This window comes from Macaca fascicularis, chromosome 7, assembly GCF_037993035.2.
Source record: "Macaca fascicularis isolate 582-1 chromosome 7, T2T-MFA8v1.1".
NCBI classification, from domain to species: domain Eukaryota; kingdom Metazoa; phylum Chordata; class Mammalia; order Primates; family Cercopithecidae; genus Macaca; species Macaca fascicularis.
Genome location: NC_088381.1, coordinates 73,828,123 through 73,849,566, shown reverse-complemented (window position 1 = coordinate 73,849,566; position 21,444 = coordinate 73,828,123). Strand labels below are relative to the sequence as shown.

The 21,444-nt window shown below is 53.0% G+C and overlaps 1 protein-coding gene across 37 annotated transcripts in view; it reads right to left on the bottom strand.

Annotated features, from left to right (window-relative positions):
- The window catches only part of LOC107130313 (uncharacterized), a 37,902-nt gene that overhangs the window by 12,541 nt on the left and 3,917 nt on the right, over positions 1-21,444 (bottom strand). For 12 of the 37 annotated variants that reach the window (XM_065548405.2, XM_065548403.2, XM_065548408.2 and 9 more), the window contains exon 1: positions 7,656-8,319. The exons of 19 other annotated variants lie outside the window; for them this stretch is intronic. In XM_065548405.2, the coding sequence (XP_065404477.1) occupies positions 7,656-8,187 (532 nt within the window). In that variant the 5' untranslated portion in view covers positions 8,188-8,319. Of the gene's footprint in view, positions 1-7,655; positions 8,320-8,766; positions 8,829-18,692; positions 19,256-21,444 lie in introns of those variants that run through there. 6 more of the 37 variants (XR_012415348.1, XR_012415361.1, XR_012415360.1 and 3 more) reach the window with 3 other exon arrangements.

Below are 21,444 nucleotides of genomic sequence, written 5' to 3'. Positions count from 1 at the left end.
ATCGCTTGATGCCAGGAGTTTGAGACCAGCCTAGGCAACAAAGAAAGACCCTGTCTCTACAAAATAAATTTTTTTTAATTTTATAAAATAAATATAAAAGTCTGAGTGTGGTGGCACATGCCTGTAGTCCCAGTTACTCTGGAGGCTGAGGCAGAATTGCTTGAGCCAGTTCGAGGTTATAGTGAGCTATGATCAGGCCATTGCACTCCAGCGTGGTCGACACAGCAAGACCTTGTCTCAAAAAAAAAAAAAAAAAAAAAAGGTGTTTTTAAAATGAAGAAAGGGTAACTGAAATGTCACAATTCTATACAGAAACAATGGAATCTAGAGAATTACAGTTCTAGCTGAGGCTAAACGACAGCTTAAGGTCATCACAGGCAAAGCATGACATGGCCTCTGACGCTGTTCTCCCAGGCTCTTGGGACATGGAGAGGGGCAGGAAAGTCAATAAGCCACAAACTGACGATAACTGTCAGACCCGGAGTGCCTGCTAATCTAGCACACCACCCCTGCTAGCCTGGCCTTCCAGCTCTAAACGGATATATGCCTTTCCACATCACACAAGCTAAAGTGCTGGGCCAGGGACTGCGGTTTCCTTCTCTGTATCCCCAGGGCCTTGCCCAGAGGCTGACACATAATGTGTGGTCAATAGACATTGAATGAATAAATGAGTGTGGTAAGAAAAAATACAGTGTGGCCGGGCGCGGTGGCTCAAGCCTGTAATCCCAGCACTTTGGGAGGCCGAGATGGGCGGATCACGAGGTCAGGAGATCGAGACCATCCTGGCTGACACGGTGAAACCCCGTCTCTACTGAAAATACAAAAAACTAGCCGGGCGTGGTGGCAGGCGCCTGTGGTCCCAGCTACTCGGGAGGCTGAGGCAGGAGAATGGCGTAAACCCGGGAGGAGGAGCTTGCAATGAGCTGAGATCCGGCCACTGCACTCCAGCCTGGGCGACAGAGCGAGACTCCGTCTCAAAAAAAAAAAAAAGAAAAAAAGAAAAAATACAGTGTGGCATGGGAAGACTTCCAATTTCAGAGCCCCGTAGTTTCCTTGCAAAGTGGGAAATGGCTCCACAGCACAGCCCTGGGGCTGCTGACGTCCAGGCCAGGTACCATAAGAGGTGAGTGGCACAGGGTGGGTGTGGCTGCTTAGCTCAGGTTGGCCTGGGCAGCACAAGGCCTGATAGCCTCCAATACCCACAAGTCTTGCACATGGTGACCAAACCAATTCTCTTAGCCTGCTCCCTACCTCGTCATTCTTATCCTCCACCATCTGACCTGACCTACATCCAAATCTCAGGCCCAGGCCAGCAGGAATCCTCCTCCCACTTCATCTCCACAAAAAAAAGGCCCTAGTCGAAGAGTTCTCCCCATTGGCAGGGATGCCGTCTTGCCCTCTCAACAGCCTAGAAGACCTGTTTGGGCACAGCGAGGCTTCTCCACCCCAATCTAATTCCTCTTCTCTTAACTCCCAAGGACAGAGACAAAACATCAAAACACTCTGCTCCTTGGATGTGTGCCGCCTTAGGCTGGTAATAGCTAGTTTCTCTGCTCCTAGAGGTCAGGAGTTCTCCCTGCACTGCAGAGCTTATGGCTGTTCTATAAACACCACAGCTTATTGTAGAGTGACTAACAGAGAGCTGACCCTGGTCCCTTGCTGGCCAGGGAAGGTGGCCTTCACTTGTGACAGACCAGCAAGATGGGGGATGCATCTTGAGTGTCACAAGGTCAGTATTACTATTCCCAATTTTGCAGATGGGAAAACTAGCTCAGACGAAGAGGGGAAGGAGTGCCCTGTGGGCTCTGAATTAGATCAGACCAACCCCTCCACCTGGATACCCACTGGGCCACACTGCCTCTGCCTCACACCACCATGGTCTCGGAGTCTGTCACCCACGGTAGAAGAGAGAACAGTGAACTTGATACTGGGTAAAAGCAGTTGCACATTCAAAGGGAAGGATAGCTATAAACTTGAGACTTGTTTCTTTACTCCCCTTTTCCCCAGCACTCATCAAGGAGGTAACATGCCTTCAGAGGCATCTGCCACCTCTCCTAACCTAAGGAGACAGTAGGAGCTATAGTGCAGAACTGGGCAGATAGGAGGAAGGCTTGACATTGTCTGCTTAAGGACAAGATGAGATGGGACAGAGGATGTGGGCCCCCTTCCCTCCTCCAGAAGACCATGGGTGCTACATCAGGGGGATACAACATTGCAAAAAGCAAAAGGCCAGCCTCATCCTGAGCAGCCACAGTCCCTTGGCACTGTGGGCAGGCTGGTAGGCTTGGGCCAACCCCGTAATTTTACAGACTGAGGCACAGCAGGGATATGGAACACACAATTAGGAGATAAATCCGGACTGGGTGGTATGCTGCTCACCCCTCTAGCACTGCACCAAGGCTCCCAGGGGCCCAGCATAGAGCCCTCCCATCTTGATTCTCCAGGTGTACTGCCAGCCCCAAGCAGGAGACACTGCAGAGGCATCCTTTGGCAACCCAAATGAACTCAAGCTGCTTCCCAAAGCCCAGGCTGATTCTTTGGGAGACAAGGACTCACTGGGGGCTGATAGTCCCTCCTATGCAAGGGCTGTAGCCCCTGTAACACACCCCATGCAGTCACCCAAATGGCATTTGGCTTAGAAAAGAAGGGAAAATCCCTGGTCCAATTTACTACTCTTTTTTCTCCCGAAGAGACAGCCCTCAAAGGAGATACAATATACAAAGCATTAGCACAGAACCTGGCACAGAGTAAGTGCTCAGTAAATGGTTCCTGTCCCCATCATCATGACTCATTATGACTTCCTCGATGCCCATTTCTCACCTCCCAGGTTCATGTGAGGAGCCTTCTTTTTATAAATTCAAAGCTTACTGGAGCTGGAAGGCCCTTAACCCAGTCCAGGGTTTCCAGGGCAGGAAACTGGAGTTTCTGAGGGGGAAAGGGGGCTGGAGGCAAGCCCAGACCCACAGCCAGGGGTCCTCCAAGGGGAGAAAGCTAACTGAGGCCCCTCTGCCCTTTGACAGCAGTATGAGCCCAGCACCTCCCCGGAAAATCTCTCTGAGGCCCTGAGGCTTGGCAGGGAGCCAGGGCAGGAGGCCTCTCCAAGAAGACGCTGGCTCTGAGCCAAGACGCATCCCAGAAGCTCCAGCACAGGGAGAGCAGCAGAGGCTGAGGGGAGGAGGGGCAGCCAGGAGAGGGGTGACAAGGAGCCCTCGGGCCAAAGGAAACAAACCTGCTGAAAGTGGGTTTGGCACGAACCTGGGATGCATGGCTGCCTTCCCGTGCCCTGTGGTTTCTGCACATCTGGGAGACTATGAAATCACTGCTAGGGACGGGCGAAGGAGGACAACCCTCCTGTTATCTACAGCTGTGCCCATTCAAACTCCACTGGGGCACTGCTAAACCTTCATCCAAAGATTCTTCTGGGGTTTACCTATTGGCTGCCTTGTCCCCACCTTAAATGCTGAAAAATACAATGTTGTCTACAGATTCAAGCCACGACTTCTGCCTCCAAGGACTGAGGGGTAATCCCCATTTAAAGGGCTGTACTAGGCACTCCTAAAAGCCCCTTAAGGCACGAGGCTCTCTATGTGCCTCCTCTCTAGCTTTTCCATGGACCTCTATGCACAGAGCCCTGTGTGGCCACAAGCCTCCTGGGGGAGATCAGGATTAGTTACTAAGCACTGGGGATGGAAGAGGTCTTGAGCCTCTAGTGTAGACCTCACTATCCAATGAAAATATGTCAGTTCCAAGTATAATTTTAAATGTTTCCAAAGCTTCATTAAAATGTAAGAATGAACATGTCGTTTTAACAATATATTGTACTTAACCCAACATTATCATTTCAACATGCCACGTTGACCACATTTCATGAGATCAACAGCATGGGTGTCTAGTGGTTATACAAGACAACAGCAACCTCTCCCCATTTTCAGATGAGGATGAGAATGTGGTCCAAGTATCTAAGAAAAGGGCAAGAGGATAGAAAGGGAAGTCCCAGCTGTGCCCATCAGCCTTTCTCTTCAGCTTCCAAATACACAGTCATGGCCTATGAAATAGATAATTTTATGATCAATCAAATTCAGGGAGACTGCAAAGTAAACCTATTTTGAAGCAGACAACCCAGAGAGGAGCAGAAATGAATATACTTGACATTACAAGGCTAAGGAACAAAGACCAACAGGAAGACACAAGAGGGAGGCTCTGGAAGACCTCTGCATTAGATGCCAGTCTTGCTAAGGACCTCTGTTTGTACAATCTCTGCTCAGGGCTACCTGGCTCCTATGGGGTGTAAATACTCCAGCACTGGGTCTGGTGAATTTTCTACCATGTATCCCTGTAGGAACTACCCACAAAAGCTCCTCTCTGCTTTAGAAGGCAAGAACAAGTCGTGCATTTACCCAGTGCTTCTAGTCTTCTTACTCCGAGTCGCCATGCCAACACACAGTCATAATTACCGAGGAACGCGTCAATAGTGGCAGCATTGACAAAGACACTATATCAGGGCCTGTAAGCTAAGCAAGGTCAGGCTCCTCGAAGCCCCCCAGCTTCCTGCCCACTTCCTTTATTCCACTCTGATCCATTTCTTTCTCTTCATTCTTTCTCTCCCACCCAGATGGTCTCTGATTATATTTTCTCTGTAGAGAAAGGAACTACAGCTCAGCATATAAAACACTTTTATAGCAATTGGGAGACAGGTTCTCCTTGGAGTCCTGATTTTAACTTGTGGGAAAAGTCCCTTTAACATCCAGGCCTCAGTTATTTTGCCGTGAATGGGGAGAATATTTTGGATATTGCCTATTCAGCAGATGGGTGGCTGCATTCAATTCGCCTTCTAAATTCAGGGCTGATTTGTGTTATCTAGTCAACTCGCAGATCATCTTTCTGATCTGCACCAGAGGTACCAGAAGCTCAGGGAAACAAAAGACGGTTCAGATCAGAGAGGGAGCTGGTTTTAACACCTCAAGAACAGCAGGGCTTGTATTTCTCCCCAGGAAAGGCAAAAATCTCAAAAAAGGAGCCAGGAGCAGCTGAATGGTGGGCTCTATCAGATTATAAAAAGACAAGTGGGATGGATGAGAACTATCAGGCTAAATGACAAGCATCCTGAGGCCCCCAGTGAAACAGGACATGCACCCATTTAAAATGAGAGGTCAGAAAAAGAAGGCAGACAGCCATCAGCAGAGCCCTACGCAAGAGCGCCCCAATTTCAGAACACCCAGTGCACCAACATCTGAACTTACAAAGGAGATAAATTGGAGGTTGATGATTAGCATCACAAAATGATTATTCCCTTTGTAAAAGGCTTCACTGCAGGACTGCTTTAAATAGTGCATTTAGACCATGATCTGATTTGCTAAATTCGATTTATACACATCTACTGCCTAAGCTGGCGTGCGGCTGTATTTACATGTCTTCCCTTGGCACAGAGGAGGGGAGAAGCCAGCCATTATTTGGGGCCTTTAATCCTTGTAGACAGTAACTAATCTGGGGAGCTGAACCCTGTATTTCTTCCACAGCTGGGGCTTTAGCTGCAAACCAGCCCTAGTTACCTACTCTGCTTTGTTCATGCAGATTCTACCCAAAGATGACAGAATTTGGCCAGGATCTGTTGGAGCCTTTCTGCCAATAGGGACTCCCATCAAGAAGCACAACCCTCCCCACACCCAGGGGTGACACTTTTCCAGCCTAGAATTCCAGAGAATCTGGTCTGTTGCAGGTCACTAAATTTATTCAGCACCTACAGTTATCATGCCAGGGATTCAAATGCTACCTTTCGGGAGCCATGGAAATTTACTAATCTAAGCCACATTCTGTGATTTGTACTTAAGCCGTGGGAATCAAACCTGAGCAAGTACAGAAAGGCTGTCTCTCCACCCAAAGAGGACAAAAAAAATGAGTCGGCCAGGTCTCATGGCCACTGTGGTGGTGGGGAAACCTCCCTTGGTTCACCTAAAGGGACTTGCAGGTGTTACTGACAACATAGTCCCCCAAGAGACAAATGACCCTTTCCTATAAGGTCCAATATTGTGATGGGGCAGAATAGGATGATTGCCAAAAGGGAAAACACACTACCCACCTCGTACCACTTGCCAGGAGAGAGACCTAGGGAATTAAGGATCAGGAACCTAACATTAAAAAAATAAAGGCCCCCTTGAAAACTGAAGTCAGGGACTTCCCCTCTACCACCACCCCCCCCATCCCCTCATTATCAGAGGTTTTAGCCCCACTCAATTATCAAATATTTAGAGACACCCACAATGATGAGTCCAGCCCAGCACTAGGAACTGGGAGAAAAGAAAGGAACAAGGCAGCATCCAGGTCTGAGCAATTTATAGTGAGGAATGGAGTCGCTAGACCACAATTAAACTGTCTCCAAGTTGAGAAGCCCACTAAAGCCTGCTCATGAGAGGATGGGAACTGGACTGGGAGTCAGGACCCCTGGGTCTCAGTCCTCACTGTACTAGCTAATTTTGTGACCTTGGTGAAAATCACGTAACCTCTCTGGACCTGGTTCCTCATCAGTGACATGAGCAGTTGACCTACATAACCACTAAGCTTTACATTTTCTATAAGCCTCATGCAGGAAAAACGTTCATCTCCCTAAAATCCTGATGAGTTTCATTTTAAAAACAAGGTTATCACCACCATGTTTTCTTTTCGTGGCTGCCAGGAAGCTCAGAATAATCACATTATTCAGTCACACAATCTGAGGCCAGGGCTTTAGACTGGGAGGTTGGGGGATGACAGGAGAGCCCTCACTTGTGAGGCAGGGCTGTGTGGGGATGGGGACTTGGATTCAGGAGAGGCTTGGTGCTTATTTGAAAGATGAAACCACAACGGTGATGAATCCCTGTGTTCCTGTGTACTTGCAGAGAGACAGGTTGGGAACGCAGGCCTTGGGGCAGATAGCCCCGAGTCCACAACCGGCTCTACCACATCCTAGCTATGGCAAAAGACACAAATAGTGAATCATCACCCTATCTGTCAAGGTGAGGTCGAATTCTCTTGAAGCTGTTAGCAATAGCCCTGGCACAAAGCGGGACTCCAAAGACACAAACTAGTATTACTGAAGTTTCTTGGTCACTCTGCATATAAATGCACACATCTGGGATCTGCTTCAAGGCAGCGGTGGGTCAATGCGGACAGCTAGAAAAACAGTGATTGTGCTTAAATTATTCACGAGGGTAGGATAGGGGCAAAGGAGGCAGAAGAGCAGAAGCTCTGGCCCTTAGGCCTGGAGGGGGCAAGCTCAAACATGCAGCTCCAATGCCCGGCCCCCTTCATTCGCATCTGACCCGCAGCCTGCCCTGGGATGGTGTGAATGGAGCCTCTCGGCCGGTCCTCAGACTCAACCACACGGACCATGGAGGCCCTCGCAAGCTCCTGTCCGGGTCTCGAGGCCCACGGCTCCCTGGCCCGTGGCTATCCTTGCACTCGGGACCACACTCAGTCCCAAGAGGGCGGCTCGCCATGTCAGGCTTCGCGGTTCCAAGAAAACGCGGGCGTTAGCCACGCACCTAGCACTCCTCGAAAACAATCAAAGAGCTCGAAGCGCTCTCGGTTGCAGACTCCAAAATAACGCCATTGTTCCCCACGCGGGGAATACCGTTTCCGCCCCTGCCCGGGGCGGGCAGCCCAGTGAGGAGGGCTCTTACCGGACGCCTTTCTCCCCAGCAGCCACGACACGCACAGCCGGGCTCGGCGGCTGCGGCTCCGGGGACCGGGCAGCCGCGACGGAGGGTCCGGCTGGCTGTGGGCAGGAAGACGGCAGCCATTCGCTCCTCTAGGCCTCGGGGTAATGTATAACAGGGGCATCTGTCTGGGGCGAGCGGGCAGGGAGCGCTCGACGCGCGTTCCGCTTCCGTGGGCCGCGCGGCTGGACGAGTGCGAGGAGGGGATCGGCGGGCCCTTGGCGCGGTGACCTCCCGGGTGCCCACGCAGCCATCTTGCCGCCCCTCTTCGCGCTCTCAAAATGGCCTCCCGGGTCCGCGGCGCGGGCCGAGGGGAAACAGCCGCGGGCCTGCCGGCGTCCTTCCCTCCTGCCTCCCCAGCCCCGGGCGGCCAGTGGGCGCGCGCCCCCAGTGCCCGCACTCTGGGGCCTGCGACGACCTTCCCGGCCTGATGCCAGTTCTGGGCTGCGGGCGCTTCAGGTTGCGAAGGCCGTAGGCCCAGGCGGTGCCCTGGCATAGACAAGGTGTGAATGCTTGGAAAGGATTCTTTGCTTAGGCTCTTGCCCTACTGCGGCTTCCGAGTTTGTGCCTCTTTTTCCCGTTTCCCTAGCTCTGGGTGGGGAGCGCGGGTCCAGGCCCTGAGCTCCGCGGGGGCCGGCCTGGTCCTACGCAGGCGGGAAGCAGCCACGCCACTCCCAGCTAAGGCTCTAGCAACCGAGCGCCTCAGGCTCCCGCGAACGCCGGGTGTCCAAGAAGCCGCCTCCGGTGCTAGAACCGCCAGAGCCGCCATTTACTTTGCGCCCACTGTGTGCTACACGCCGTGCTCTGCCAAATTATGTCATAGAGCACAACAAGCCAGCAGGTGTATGGTTAAAGCCATTTCACAGGTTGAGGGTGAGGGATGACATTGGATCCGGGCCTAGGGAGGAGGGGAGTAGTCTTGCTGGTGACCCAGGTAAAAACATAGGCGCACTACCAACCTGATCCTGGAATTTCCCAACCTCCCAACCCGCAGCCCACTCTCTGAGCCATCTGGGGCGGAGTGCGGGTGCGGGCAGCCAGCTCCTCCTCCCACTCCCTGGCTCTGGTCGCTCACCTCTCCTCCGGTGGGCCCTCCTACTAGTAAGTGCTGCTAGCTGCTGGCGAGTTCGTGACTGCGAAGAGGGCGCTGATCGCAGGCAGAAACCGCGCCAAGGAGGGAGGCACCAGCAGGGGAGTAACTGTAAAACAGAGCCGAGATATCAGGCACCCCCCACGACCGCCCAGAAACATACCAGGCCTTCTTGAAGGTGCACTCAGGGTCGCCTAGCGTTGGCCTGGGGGCGGAGACACACGCGTCCTCAGGTCACAACCACAGCCTGGGGAGGTTGCTGGTCACTGGTGGCGCCTCAACCATGCCCTCCCGGGACGCAGGAGAGAAATCGGGTGGGGCACCGGCTAAGGGGATTGGGGGTCTCCGGCTGTTCCGTCTCACCCGGAGCTCCTTACCCGCCAGCTAGCCATGCTTCCAGCCACCTGCTTGGCTACCGCAGGGGCAGGCGAGGGCAGCGCCCCTCTGCCTGCTCAGAGCTGGAGTTCCGGAAATGGAGAACCATGAGGTTCTCACCTGCGACCCAGACAGCACATCGTGGAAAGCCTGCCAGAGACCACCTCGGGACAACCCTGGCTGCTCCGGACAGCGCCACTCGTGAATCCTGAGATTCGGAACCTTCCAGAGCTGGAACCCCAGGCCATTTTCCGCAGGCGCCAACTGTTAGAAATGTCATACCCCAAGCTAACGCGGGCCTCCCGGCAGCACCCCCTTGGCTCCCAGCCCCAGCCGTCTTGGCAACGCAAGTCAGTCCAGATCCTGCTCCCTTCAAATCTCTAAAGACATTTATGTGTCCCCCTCCCCAGGCAGCCAAGCTGGGAACTTTACACCCATGTGCAACCCCGCTCCACAAGCCGTTTTTTGGGGTGCCGATTCTCCCACTTCAGACCCAGTGTGTATGGCATGCCCTGGGGGAGGAAGGCATCCCGTCATCCGTCCTTCAATACGATTTGGGGTATCTATTGGGGTGTTCACTGTCTCCAGCAGGTGGAATTTCAAACTTCGGATCCAGACATTTATATGCATCCCTTGCCCCAGCCTGGAAAAAAGAGCTACCATTTGCTCAGTGCCCATTGTATGCCAGGCACTTTATTTGTATATTTTACTTAATTCTCACATAACCCTTGGAGGTATGGGTACTATTGTCCCCATTTCACCCAGAGATGCCTGTGACTTGTCAAGGATACAGAGTTTAAAGTCCAAAGCATGCAAAAGAACTCTGTCCCACAGGCATGGGCATGTCTCCAGTCCCCAGCTGCTGCCCTTCTGGAATCTGGACTGCCAATTTATTAACCTGGTCCTGGATAGTCCTGGATCTTCCACCCTAGTGCCTCAAATCAGGAATTGTCACCTTCAGAGGCAGAATAGGCCACAGAGGGAAGCCAGTCCTCCTGCTCTCCCCATGACCAGTGATGGGGAATTTCTGCAGCCCTTCTGGACACCCCAGAAGCATTTCCACCCCTCTTTAGCGTAGGTCCAGAACCTTGAGGGAATCTGGTGAAGTATCACACTGTCCAACAATTCACTCCCAATTTTTAAAATCCTAGTCTACACTGTCAAAGAAGTGGGTGAACTCTCATTATCAGGATAATTCAAGCAGAAGAGAAGGAGATGCATTGTCAGGGAGGGCTTGGTATTTTTACACACAACCCCAGTGTAGACCTAAGGAGACTCAGGAGCTAAAGAAAGCATTTTGAGGAAACGCTCCTCTCTTGAGTTCCTTACAAGGGATTTCATCCCTTCGTTTCAATAGAGGAACTGATATTCAGGCAGGAAACCCTAGCTTTCCCAACCTCCATTCTGAGAGGTGCTTTTTCTTTAAATGACGTTAATGTGACGTTGTTTCTTCTTTTTCAATGAAACCTTTGTAAGAGACAACTTCCATTAAAGAAAAAATTATATCCATTGGGCCTGAAGTGAAAGGAATAAAAAGCAAAAGTGAAGGAAAAAAAAAATAGGTTTTTGTTTGTTTGTTTGTTTGTTTTTCAGAAGAGGGCCAAGGACACAGCCCCTACCTGTAGGCTGCCTGAGACGGCAAAGATGGCAGCTGTAGTTGAGATGGGTGGGTACCATCAGACTTGGGAGACATCAGGACTAGGGGTAATGGAAAGGACAAGGGTCTGAAGCCACAGTCTCCAGAGGGCAGAGGAGAGAGGTCTTTCATAAAACAAATTCAGGTCAATGATGTAAGTCCAGCCTACCCAGGAGGGTGCCCATGGTGCCCAAATCCCTTTCCAACTCCATCTTCCAACTCCATCTTCACCCCAATAAGAGAGAGAAGGCCTGAGAAATACCACCCAGTGCAGTTCTGCAATACACAAAGAGCCAGGATTTGACCAGAGATAGAGGAAAGCAGCTCCACTCATAGTACCCCCTAATTCATGGAGGGCGGGGCAGGGGGGACAAAAACTAGGTTGCAAACTGAGGGGGGTTGGAACAGTGAGGCTGACCAGTGAGGGGCTCCAGTGTCTGTGCAGATGGAAGCTGAAAGGAAGTTCTAATTAGCACAAAGCCAGCACCTTCCATTAATAGCTCACCACTGCTCCTGGATGCCGCTGAAGGCAGCCAAGTTGGAACGTGTGAGGCTCACCTGTCCCCAGCTCATTAACAGACCTCGGGTGAGAACAGGGCTCTCCTGGAGGAGGACCAGCCCACACCAGCTCCCCCAACCAAAAAAAAAAAAAAAAAAAAAAAAAATCTAATGACAGGTTTGACTTCCGGGCCCATCCAAGGGGACAGTGTTTAACACAAGTCCAGTGCTCCTGGACACATGCTCAACCAGGCCTCCCTGGACAGTGGTCCCTCCAGACTCGAAATAAATTCAATTTTAAAAGCCCTGGCATACATTCCATTTATATGAAACTCTGGATAGGTAAAACTAATCTATGGTAAGAGACATCGGAATGGGGACTGGCAGGGATTGACTGCTGAGAGGTAGGAAAGAAGTTTTTGGAATGAAGGAAATGAGGTTTATCTTGGGTGTTGGGTACATGGGTATAAATGCATTTGTCAGAACCCACAGAACTGTACACCTATGATCTGTTTCTAGATGTAAATTATACCTCTATTAATATAGGTGCGTGTATATGTATGTGCATCTATATCACACACATATCCTTACAAAGGTCTCGGCCCCTTACTGTTTTCCCCATAGCCTGTGATCTCGTTGATGTGAAGGTTCACACCCTTTTCAAGGGTCACAGTGGAAAAAGAGGCCAGAGCAGATGGGGAAATGGGGCTGTGCACATCTCACAAACACGTGGCCAGGGCCGGGTGGGGAAGAGGAATGTCTGAATTGAATCAATTAGCTGCAGAAAACTTCAGAAAAGAAGTAAGGCCCTTTATAAAAACAAAGCCCACTCCTTAATCCCCAAAGGCAATCCTCTCCCCTACTCCCATGGCCATTCCTCAGTAAACAAAGAAATCCCTCCTTCCACATCCACACCTCAATATTCATTATGGGCTGACGTTAAAGGCTGCATTCCAGCCTCCCAGAGTGCCCTAATGACTGGAAACCCAAGGGCAGATGACTGAGGGCTCTCTCTCTCTCTGTCTCTCTCTCTCCCCCCACTCCATTCTCTCCCTATCTCCTCTGTCCATCCCATGGCAGTCTGTAGCAGTGTTTTCTTTGCTTTTCCCACTTTCTTTCTTCAAATTAGTGAATAAGCAAACCAAGCAAATCAAGGCAAAGACATCACTAACTCTACTTTGTTCATTTATTTTGACAAGTGCAGTTTAATTTTAATTATTTATGGTAATACTTCATAGTAGGCGAGTAAATGTGCCAGGGTATATTTGGTAACATTAATGAAGTCTGCCTAATAGGAACCTTCACTCCAGCACCCCGCCTGGAGAACTGCTTGCTGGAGAAGTGGGGTGAGACCACTGGTCTGTGGTAGGGTTTGCAATTTTTTGTGGGGGTGGGGAGGTGGGGAACTTAATGGGTTTGAGGATTAGCGAAGGGAAAATTAACCCGATTCTAGAGAAGAAGCAAATACGTAAGCCCATAATCATGTGTCGATGTGGATTGTGTGTATTTAAACACCGAGAGAGCACACTTTGTGATAAGGAGGCCCAGGCGTGCACACATGCCACATACATATTTACACATGAATCTCAAATGTGCAAATCAGCAGAGGCCCAAAGAAATTAGGCTCTGGGCAATTAAAAATTGAAATAAAAATGGAAAATGTGATACACAGAGTTCTATATCTCTTCAAAGTGCCTTTCTCCTATTTATATGCGTCAAGTGGGCAAACACAGTGAAAAATTTGGATGATAATAAAAAAGGTAGGGGGTTTCTTCAGCCTGTGATCACATAGGAATGCTCCCCTCAACACACAATGAACCATGAAACACTGGTCTCAGTCAATGCAACATTGTTATTTTAAATGGGGCTGATGATTTATAGCACCCCACCCTGCCTTCAACCTTAACATAACTGATTGTTAATATAAGCATATGATTTGATATATAGACCATGTATACATATATATATGCACACATAGAATGGATATATTACATATACGAATATGCAATCATTTTGTCCAAACACATAGGTAACTGGTACACCTTAAGATATATGCTTCAAGCCATTTATATTAAAATTATCTATAATGATGATAGATTTAAGTCATAACATAATTAATACTGGACTTTTGAGAATATAAATATTTGACTTTTTTTTTTTTAAAGTACCAAGGGCTTCCTGTTTCTCATCTCTGCTTTGTTTGTCCATGCCCAGGGTAGTATAAGGACATTTCAAGAGACAGAAGTGGGTTATCACCTTGAGACCAACTGCATACCTGCCTCAGGATAGAGTCCAGAATGCCCCCAGAATATAAAAGCCTGGGTTTAGTCCAGCTCCTGGGGCAAGAAATATTAAACCTGGCCATTGCTGGCTTCTTTTACTGGATGATCCCACTTGAGAAAATGGGGCCTCTCCACCACTAAGGTACGCCAAAGGAGGAGGCCCCTTTCTTGGCACAGCCACGTGTAGGAGAAGGTTAGGAATATATCCAACTGACTCTCGAGTACCTGACAGGCCATAAATGCAGGTGCTCCTGGAAGTGGCCTCACAACAGCTTCCTACCCTCTCCAACCAGAGGGCTGTCTTGGCTATGAGAGCAGGGTCATCAACTGAAGGCACCTCGCTCCCAGCTTTCTTGCCTGGCCCCAAGCTCCTTGAACCCTTCTCCTTAAAGCCCTGGCCTGGCTCTGGCGTGGGAAAGGCGGTTTGGAGCTTTTCACAAATCCACTATCCCCTTGAACCAAAACCAATTAGCCTGGCCCAAGGTCCTGTCATTGAGGCCCTGGCCCTCTTTTCAAACCCCTGCAGCTCAATTGCGGTGAGGGGCTGGCCAGTGAATGCCGGGACCACTTAAAGTGGTGCTTAAGCCAGACCAGGCTTGAAGGAAGGAGCCAGAGCTTTAGGAGCTGTAGCGCCCCATTCTCAGAGCCACTGACCAAGGTTTTGTTCCAGCCACAGCCCCCACCCTGGCTCTATTTTTAAAAATCCTCCCCTCCTCTGCCAGCTGTCTGGAGAAGAGATGAAAAGCTGGCTCTAGGAAGCCACCAGACACCCAAACTTGGCTGCCCTGGACAGAAAGGACATCCTCAGGTTCTGAATCCTGCCCCCAAAGGTCTTGCACTCCCTGCTAAGGGAGAAGGAGCTGTAACACTGAAAGAGCACCCAGTGTGCACTCAAGGCTTTCCATGCATGAGCCTGCACAGCAGCCCATCTTCTGGATGCAAAAACTAAGACCTAGGGAAAGCGACTTGTCTAAAATCACAGCACTTAACAGCAAGAAAAATGAGGGGCAAGCGTCTGGAGGCTCCTGAACACCACTGTCTTTGGCAGAGAGACATAGAAGAGGATGAGAGACCAAGATAAGCCTTTATACCAGAGCTAGGTCCTGCGGGGGATGAGACGACTCGTGGAAGAGCCGCCCCAGAACGAGCCCAGGCCCCTACCCAGGCGCCTTCCACAATATCCATTTGTCCCCCGCCTGACCCAGCTGAACTGACTGTAGGCAAAATGGGGTGGGAATGGGGAGGAGGTGCCACGGCCTGCCTCCGTCCGCCCCTCCCCAGCACCTGTCCCCACCTTCCCTTCACACCCATCCAGGCGGAGTGAAGACTCGCCCTCTACGATGGGCAGCATCGCCAGGGCGCCCTAGCCGTCGCCATGGTGACGTGCATCCCACCCTAGGTCAGAGCTGATTGGTCACTCTATCCAGGCTGGTGGAGCGGGCAGCCAAAGTCAAGGCGGGATGGGGGAACTGGGGACACCCAGCCACAACGTACACGACAGATGCCAAGGGGGAAGGAAGGCCACTAAAATGGCGCCGCGGCCTCCAAAGGCCGCTGCTGTGGGTGCGCATACGCGGGTTGGAGAAATCCCGGCGGTTCTCCACCGCGCGGCCTCGCCTGGGCCCTGGAGGGCGCATCCGTCCCGCCTGGGCTGTCCAGTGACTCGAGGCCAAGCGCTCCTTGCCCAGCCCGGACCCGGGCGCCTGAGTCAGCGAACAGGCCGGCTCGCCCCAGCTGGCCGAGCCCGACCCGCCGCGCGCTCGGGCCAGGCGAGCGCGGCGCGGCGCGGCGCGGCGGATTAGCACTGAGCCCGAAGCCTCGAGGGCGCAGGGCGGGCGCGTTTGGGGTGTGAGGGCGGGGCGGGCGGCGGCCGCGCCTCTAATCCCGGCGCTGCGTGTGGGAGCGGCCGGATCAGGGAATTAGCGCTGTAACTTCGGATTAGTAACGCTCGCTAAATGAGTGCCTAATTCCGACCCTTCATGCTTTTCAGCGTCGCGGCTGGGTCCTAGGAGGCCTCCTGGCCAGGCTCCCTCAGCGCTCTGGTCCCATTTCCCGGGAGGTCGGGCCGCGGCCAGTAGAGAACTCTCCGGCCTGTGGAGATCAGGTCTCAGGGCCGCGCCGCAGCCTCCTCTTGGCGGCGCATTTCATTGACCCGGGCAGAGGCCCATGCAGTCCCACCGCGTTCGGAGTTGGGAGTTCGTGGACCAGAGAAAAGGAAGCCCCGGATGCCTCGCCCACCACGGTGGCTGTCCCGATCGCTGCCCTGTCAGTGGCCTTCTGTGCGACCTTCCGCGAGCCACTGGGCCTTTTTACACCATTTCTAGGTGTAAAATCAAAGGAATGGGGTGAGGAGTATCCGAGATTCTCTAAGATTCTGGCTTCCAAGCTGCAGCAGATTCTCGGAATCTCCAACGCCTTTTTGGATGAAGAAAGAGTAGCACAAACTGGAGACAAAAATGAAGCCCAAACGTGGGGACCCAGTGGCCAGAGGAGGGTTGGGGAAGGCCTTCCTGGGGCACAGGAATGGAGGAGAGGAGGGGCTAAGAAGGCCCCAGACCCGTCCCGCTACTCCAGGTCCAGGCAGGCCTGAAGAAGTTGATGGGCCCAGGCACTAATTTTAAGTCTGTGCCTTGGGCTTTAAGTGTCCAAGGGGGATTCGAACATTGCTCTATTAGGGGCAGGCACTCGTACCAGGAGGCCGAAATGGGATGAGTTGGCCTCTGGCCTCTCTCCGAGGGCCATTTCGGGAACGTGTGGGATGGGCTCCTGGAGATTAGAACTGGCATGCTCATCGCCCTCCGCAGCCTTGCTGCCGCGATCTTTCTCTGAAGCGGGAGGTTTGCATCAACAGATTTTCGTAGAAAGCGGAAAAATGCCGCGTTGCCCTCTCGCACAGACTCCTCCTTCATTGGACCCTCAACTAGGGTTTCAGCCCAGCCCAGGTATGGGACAGTGGTGTTTAAAAACAACACTCATCTGAACTGCGTAGACACTGCTGGGAAGCTGCAAAGCCACCCTGGCAAGTGAAGGATTAGTTCTTGCAACACAGCAAAGGGGTAGGGGTGGTGGGAGGGGAAGATCGAAGCCTGGGGCCCGGGGTTTGCCCACACCCGCTGGCCGGTGAGGGAGGGAGGCAGGGAGTGCAGGGCAAGGGGGCAGGAAGCGCTGCTCCGGTTTCCTCCGAAATGAGGTCACCATCAGCACACAGGCTCCCAGGTGCGTTGGGAAGGGAGGGATGGCCCAAGGGATGCAGCCCATAGCCTCGTGAATCCCAAAACACTCTAGTCACCCTTCACCAGCCTCCTGTCAGAAAAAAAGGGAGACTGGCCTTTCAAAATGGAGGAGGGGTACAATGGGATTCAGAAAACCTTCTGTCCATGATTATCTCTGAGGAGAACTGGGGACCGAAGTAGGAGGGCAGCTGACTTTCCCTGCCTGGTCTTTTGTTTGTATTTTTATTTAATTTTACTGTGAATGCTAACACACTCACAGGGTTCACAATTCCAAGGTATACAGTGAATATCTCCCTCCACCGTCCACCTCAGCCACACAGTTCTTCTCCTCAGAACCAAGGGGTTTTCCTTTTGCACTGTTTGAATTTTCACCATTTACATATATACCCTATTTTCAAAATACTTTTGTTAGGCAAAGAACAAAAAACGCTTGCAAGAGTGAAGATGGAAAAAATACTTCTATTTTTACAAGAGGGCTGGGCAAAGGCTGGGAGAAGAGGGGCCATGAAAATCACTGAGGGAGAGGCTCTGGGGAATGAAGTGAGCCAAGATGTACATAAGGTGGCCTGGGGTCCAGCTCTGCCTTCTGAGCTGTGTGACCCTTAGGGAGTCACTTCAGATCCCCAGATCTGTTTCCTCTCATGTAAAAGGGTGAGGGGATTGCGGTCAGGGCTGGGTGGTGGTGCCAGTTCATTTCAGCCTGTCTATCACAGCACTCACATACCCATATACTTAGAAAGCCCCCCTACCAATCAGGGAGTCTGAGCCTACCTTTCTTCCTTTCTTCCCTGAAGCCGGGCAGTGTCCCTTCCTTGGTCTACAGCCACTGGTTGGGGAGCTTGGGAGGTTTCCCGAGCTGCAGGAGCCCTGAGCTTCAGGACAAGCCAAGGCATCAGGGTGAAAAGTGACCTGAAGGCAGATGAGAAACTCCAGAGGGACCCTAGCACTGTGCGGGGCCAGGACCCCCACGCACTGAGCAGGGGCAAACCCCACTGCCTGAGCCCAGTTAAGAGGGGCTGGGAGCCCGAGTGGCCGGGTGTGCTGCATTGGGTTGCCATGGGAACGAATTCAGATTTCCCCCAATTGCTTTTTTATTTGCTAGACATTGTAATACATCTTATGTCGTGACTTCTTGGGGCAGGGAGGAGGGGGAACTCTGGGAGCTTGCCTGCACCTTAACCTTGCGGGAAGTGGGGGAGGCTCGGGCAGGAGCAGTCCAGTCGGGGCTGGCGTAGAGGTAGGGAAACTGAGCTCGGTTCCTCCCGCCTGCCGGCTCTTGGTTTGTATGCAGGGCAGGGCCGGCCCGTCGGGGAGGGAGGCCCCTGCCCTGGCCCCTTGCCATTGAGCGCACTCCCCGCCAGTTCTGCTCCGCTTCACGCTGCACACAGACCCCCCAACTGCACACAAAGGCAGCTGCCAGAGCCCGTGAAAAGTGATCAAATTATCAAGAACTTGACCTCACCGAGGGGCGAAGCTCCGGCAACCCCCCAGCCGTATGCTAATGGCGCTCAGGGGCTGACTCGTCGAATAATTCGATAAAGGCCGCATTGTTGGCGGCAGGGCAGCCCCCAGCCCACCCCATTCACTCCCTCCACCCACCCCCTACCGACCGCTGTCTCTCTCCCATCGCATTTGCATCCCAAAATCCCCGTCCGCGGCTCCGGGAGCGGATTGTTCCAGCCTGATTTATGGGGTGAAGGCGAAGGCTGGCGCTTTCCCCTTCCAGCGACCCCTCTGCAACCCCAACCCCCTCCCTCTCCCCGGCTCGCTCCACTTTGGGGTTCCTGCTCCGGCGTTGGGGGATAGGGGTGGGGTACCAGGAAAGAGGAGAACTGGGGGAAAGCTGGCACTGCAAGTGGCCCCAGAGAGAGAGCCGAGGTCAGGTACCTGGTCGGGGCGCGGCCGCTCCGTGGAGCTGGAGTCCGCTGGGCCGGCGCTGGGCTCCTCTCAGCTCCTCTCGGCTCCTCTGGCTCTTGCTGGCCGGGCCGGGGCGGTCGGCGGGGCGGGCGCTCGCACGCAGAAGTTGTGAGAGTCATTTCTACTTTCGGTTATCTAGCTTTATGACGGCTCTGTGGCACTCATACAGCTAGATAACCAAAGAGAGAAACGGGCCTCCCTTCGCCACTGCCGCTGCCGCGCCGTGGGCTCCACGTGCTGCTGCCAGCCGGGCGCGGAAGCCTGAGCGGACGCGGTTCCCGGATCCCGGGGCGCAAGCGGAGAACCAGAGGGAATGGACAGACACATGCACACGCTGACTCCCGCCACCGAGGCCGACAGCCCCCGCCCAGTTCCCTTCCTCCCTCGCCTTCCCGGCGCATTCCTCCCCTGCTCCCCGTTCCGTGCGTCCAGGCACCGGCGCTGGCGGCCTCGACGGCGTCCCGGGGCGCACGGAGGGCACCCGCGCCGAGCGCTTAGAGAGCCTCGGGCGCCCCCGCCGCCCCCAGCGCACTGGACCGCCGGCCCTTCTCTCGCAGGCTAATCGCCCCGCGGGGAAGTGACGTCAGTCCAGGGATCGGCCAATCACAGGCTCTCATTCAAATCCCAGCCCCTTTCCCGCGCCCCGCACCACCCAGCCTTACAATGGCCTCGGCGTTCACGGCTTCCCAGCCCGGAGGGTAAGGAAGCGCCCCCTCTGCCCTCAGAAGCTTTAGGGCTGCGCGCTTGGGTGCGCACCGTCTAGTCTTTCCCCCAAACTCCTCCGTCTTCCTCCCAGGGCCCAGGGAGCCCAGTAGCCACTGCAGACCATCAGAGTTTGGGAGACAAGAATGCTCGAGTGACAAGGTTTAGGGACTCGTGTGATAGGACCTGGAGGTCTCCACAGGAGGGCCGAGAGCGCTCACGGAGAGGCCGAGAGCAGAAGCCGGTTCACGTTTAACTTCTCTCTTCCTTTCCCCATGCCCAGCACTTGCAGTACCACACGGCAGAGACCAGGGATTGGGGGAGGAATTAAGTGTCCGGGTGAGCGCAGGTCGGTGTCTGACCCATAACACCTGGCACTCAGAGGTTCCTGAGCTATGCTCCACTTGGGCCAGGCCTTGGCCTTGGCCCTGAGTACCAGGCTGCTGGGTCCCTTCTCTCTCTCGGTTCCTAACCACACTAGGAGTGTAAAACTGATTGTGCCAAGCACCTTGGAGAAGTCCTAGGCTCTGTCTTGGCTCCTGGTTAAATTCAGATTTCACCAAAAATTAAAGCACAAAGCTATGCCTCCACTCTCCTTCTCCAGCTCTCAGCACACACGTGTCCCACTCACTCCGAGTAGCCACAACAGTGGAAAGAGACTGCCACCTTGGGTCTCCCTGAATCACCCCTAAACTGAGCCTGGCAGCTGAATTGGTGGTAACATTGCAGCCTTCCAGAAGTGAGTGGCCTATGGGTACCACTTTGTGCTCATCCCAGCCATCACCCCCTTCTTCCCTGCTGCTGTGGCTACCCTCCAGCCTTGAGCCCTATGATTCACCTCCACCTGTCAGCCATCCCCAAGAGGCAAAGGACTAAATATGAAAAATGCAATATCTTTGCTCCTAGATGCCCCCAGAAAAATCTTAAGCCCAATAGCTAGGGAGAGATTTTACGTGGGACTAGGCAAGTGGATTCCCAGATGCCAGCTGTCAATACATGGGAGTCACAGAGACTCTCACTGCTGCTGTCTACAGTGAGCACTGTGGGGTTAGATGGAGCTACACGCGCAGATTCATTTTAGTGGGGTCTGGGGCACTGGGCCACTCTGGGCCAGGCAAAATCCTGGCAGGATGGGTTGGAAAGAAGGGGCCAAAAGTGGATGGTTTGGAAAATACTTCATGATTTTACTAAAAGCCCCTTCCTTCCGTATACTCCCCTAAAAATGACCACGTGGATTTGGTCAAGTTTCGGATTTTGTCAAGTGCCTCTTTCCCCACTACTTGTCTGTAGTTTGTTCTAATTTCATCCCAACTCTAAATCCGAGGCAGGTGACATCCTGCTCTCATCCCAGCCAGCTTGTGACCAACCAAACCTACCATTTACATGTCTCCTTCGAAATCCCACTTCACAGACACATTCCTTTTTCCAGAAGGTGAACAAGGGCTGGACAGCTGAACCAGCAGAGGATCAGAGAGGCCCTTCACGGTTCAGGAAGGAAGCTCTGAATTTGGGCCCGAGACAGTTAATTCCTAGGATTTCCATAATTGGGAGGCGCCCCTTGCTTCCCCTCCTCCTGCAGCTCCAGGAACCTGCACCCTCTTCCCTTCTTGATGTGTGTGTGGGCGGCCTTCAGAGCCCTAGTCCTTTTGGGGCCACCCAGGGGTGGGAAGGGTGGGGCTGCGGAGGCAGGGAGAGGCCCAGAAGCATGGTTCACCTGAGAGAGAGGGAAAAAAGAGAAGAAGCGAGGGGGAAGAGAGAGCGAGGAACGAGCCCCTCAGAGTGTGATTTAAGCAGGATGCTGCACAAAATGGCTCCTCAGCGAGACTCACGGTAACCGCGCGCGGAGGCCAGCCTGCAAGCCTAGGGCGGGTTGGGGCTTTGGGAGAAAAAATTAAAAGCCTGATTTTAATTCAGTTCAGATGCATCAGAGCCACAACTCTAGTGTCTTTTTGGGAAATCGAGTCCCTTTTGGGAGCAAGTGAGGCTGGCCAGGGGGAGGCTCCCACACCCTGCTTGAGTG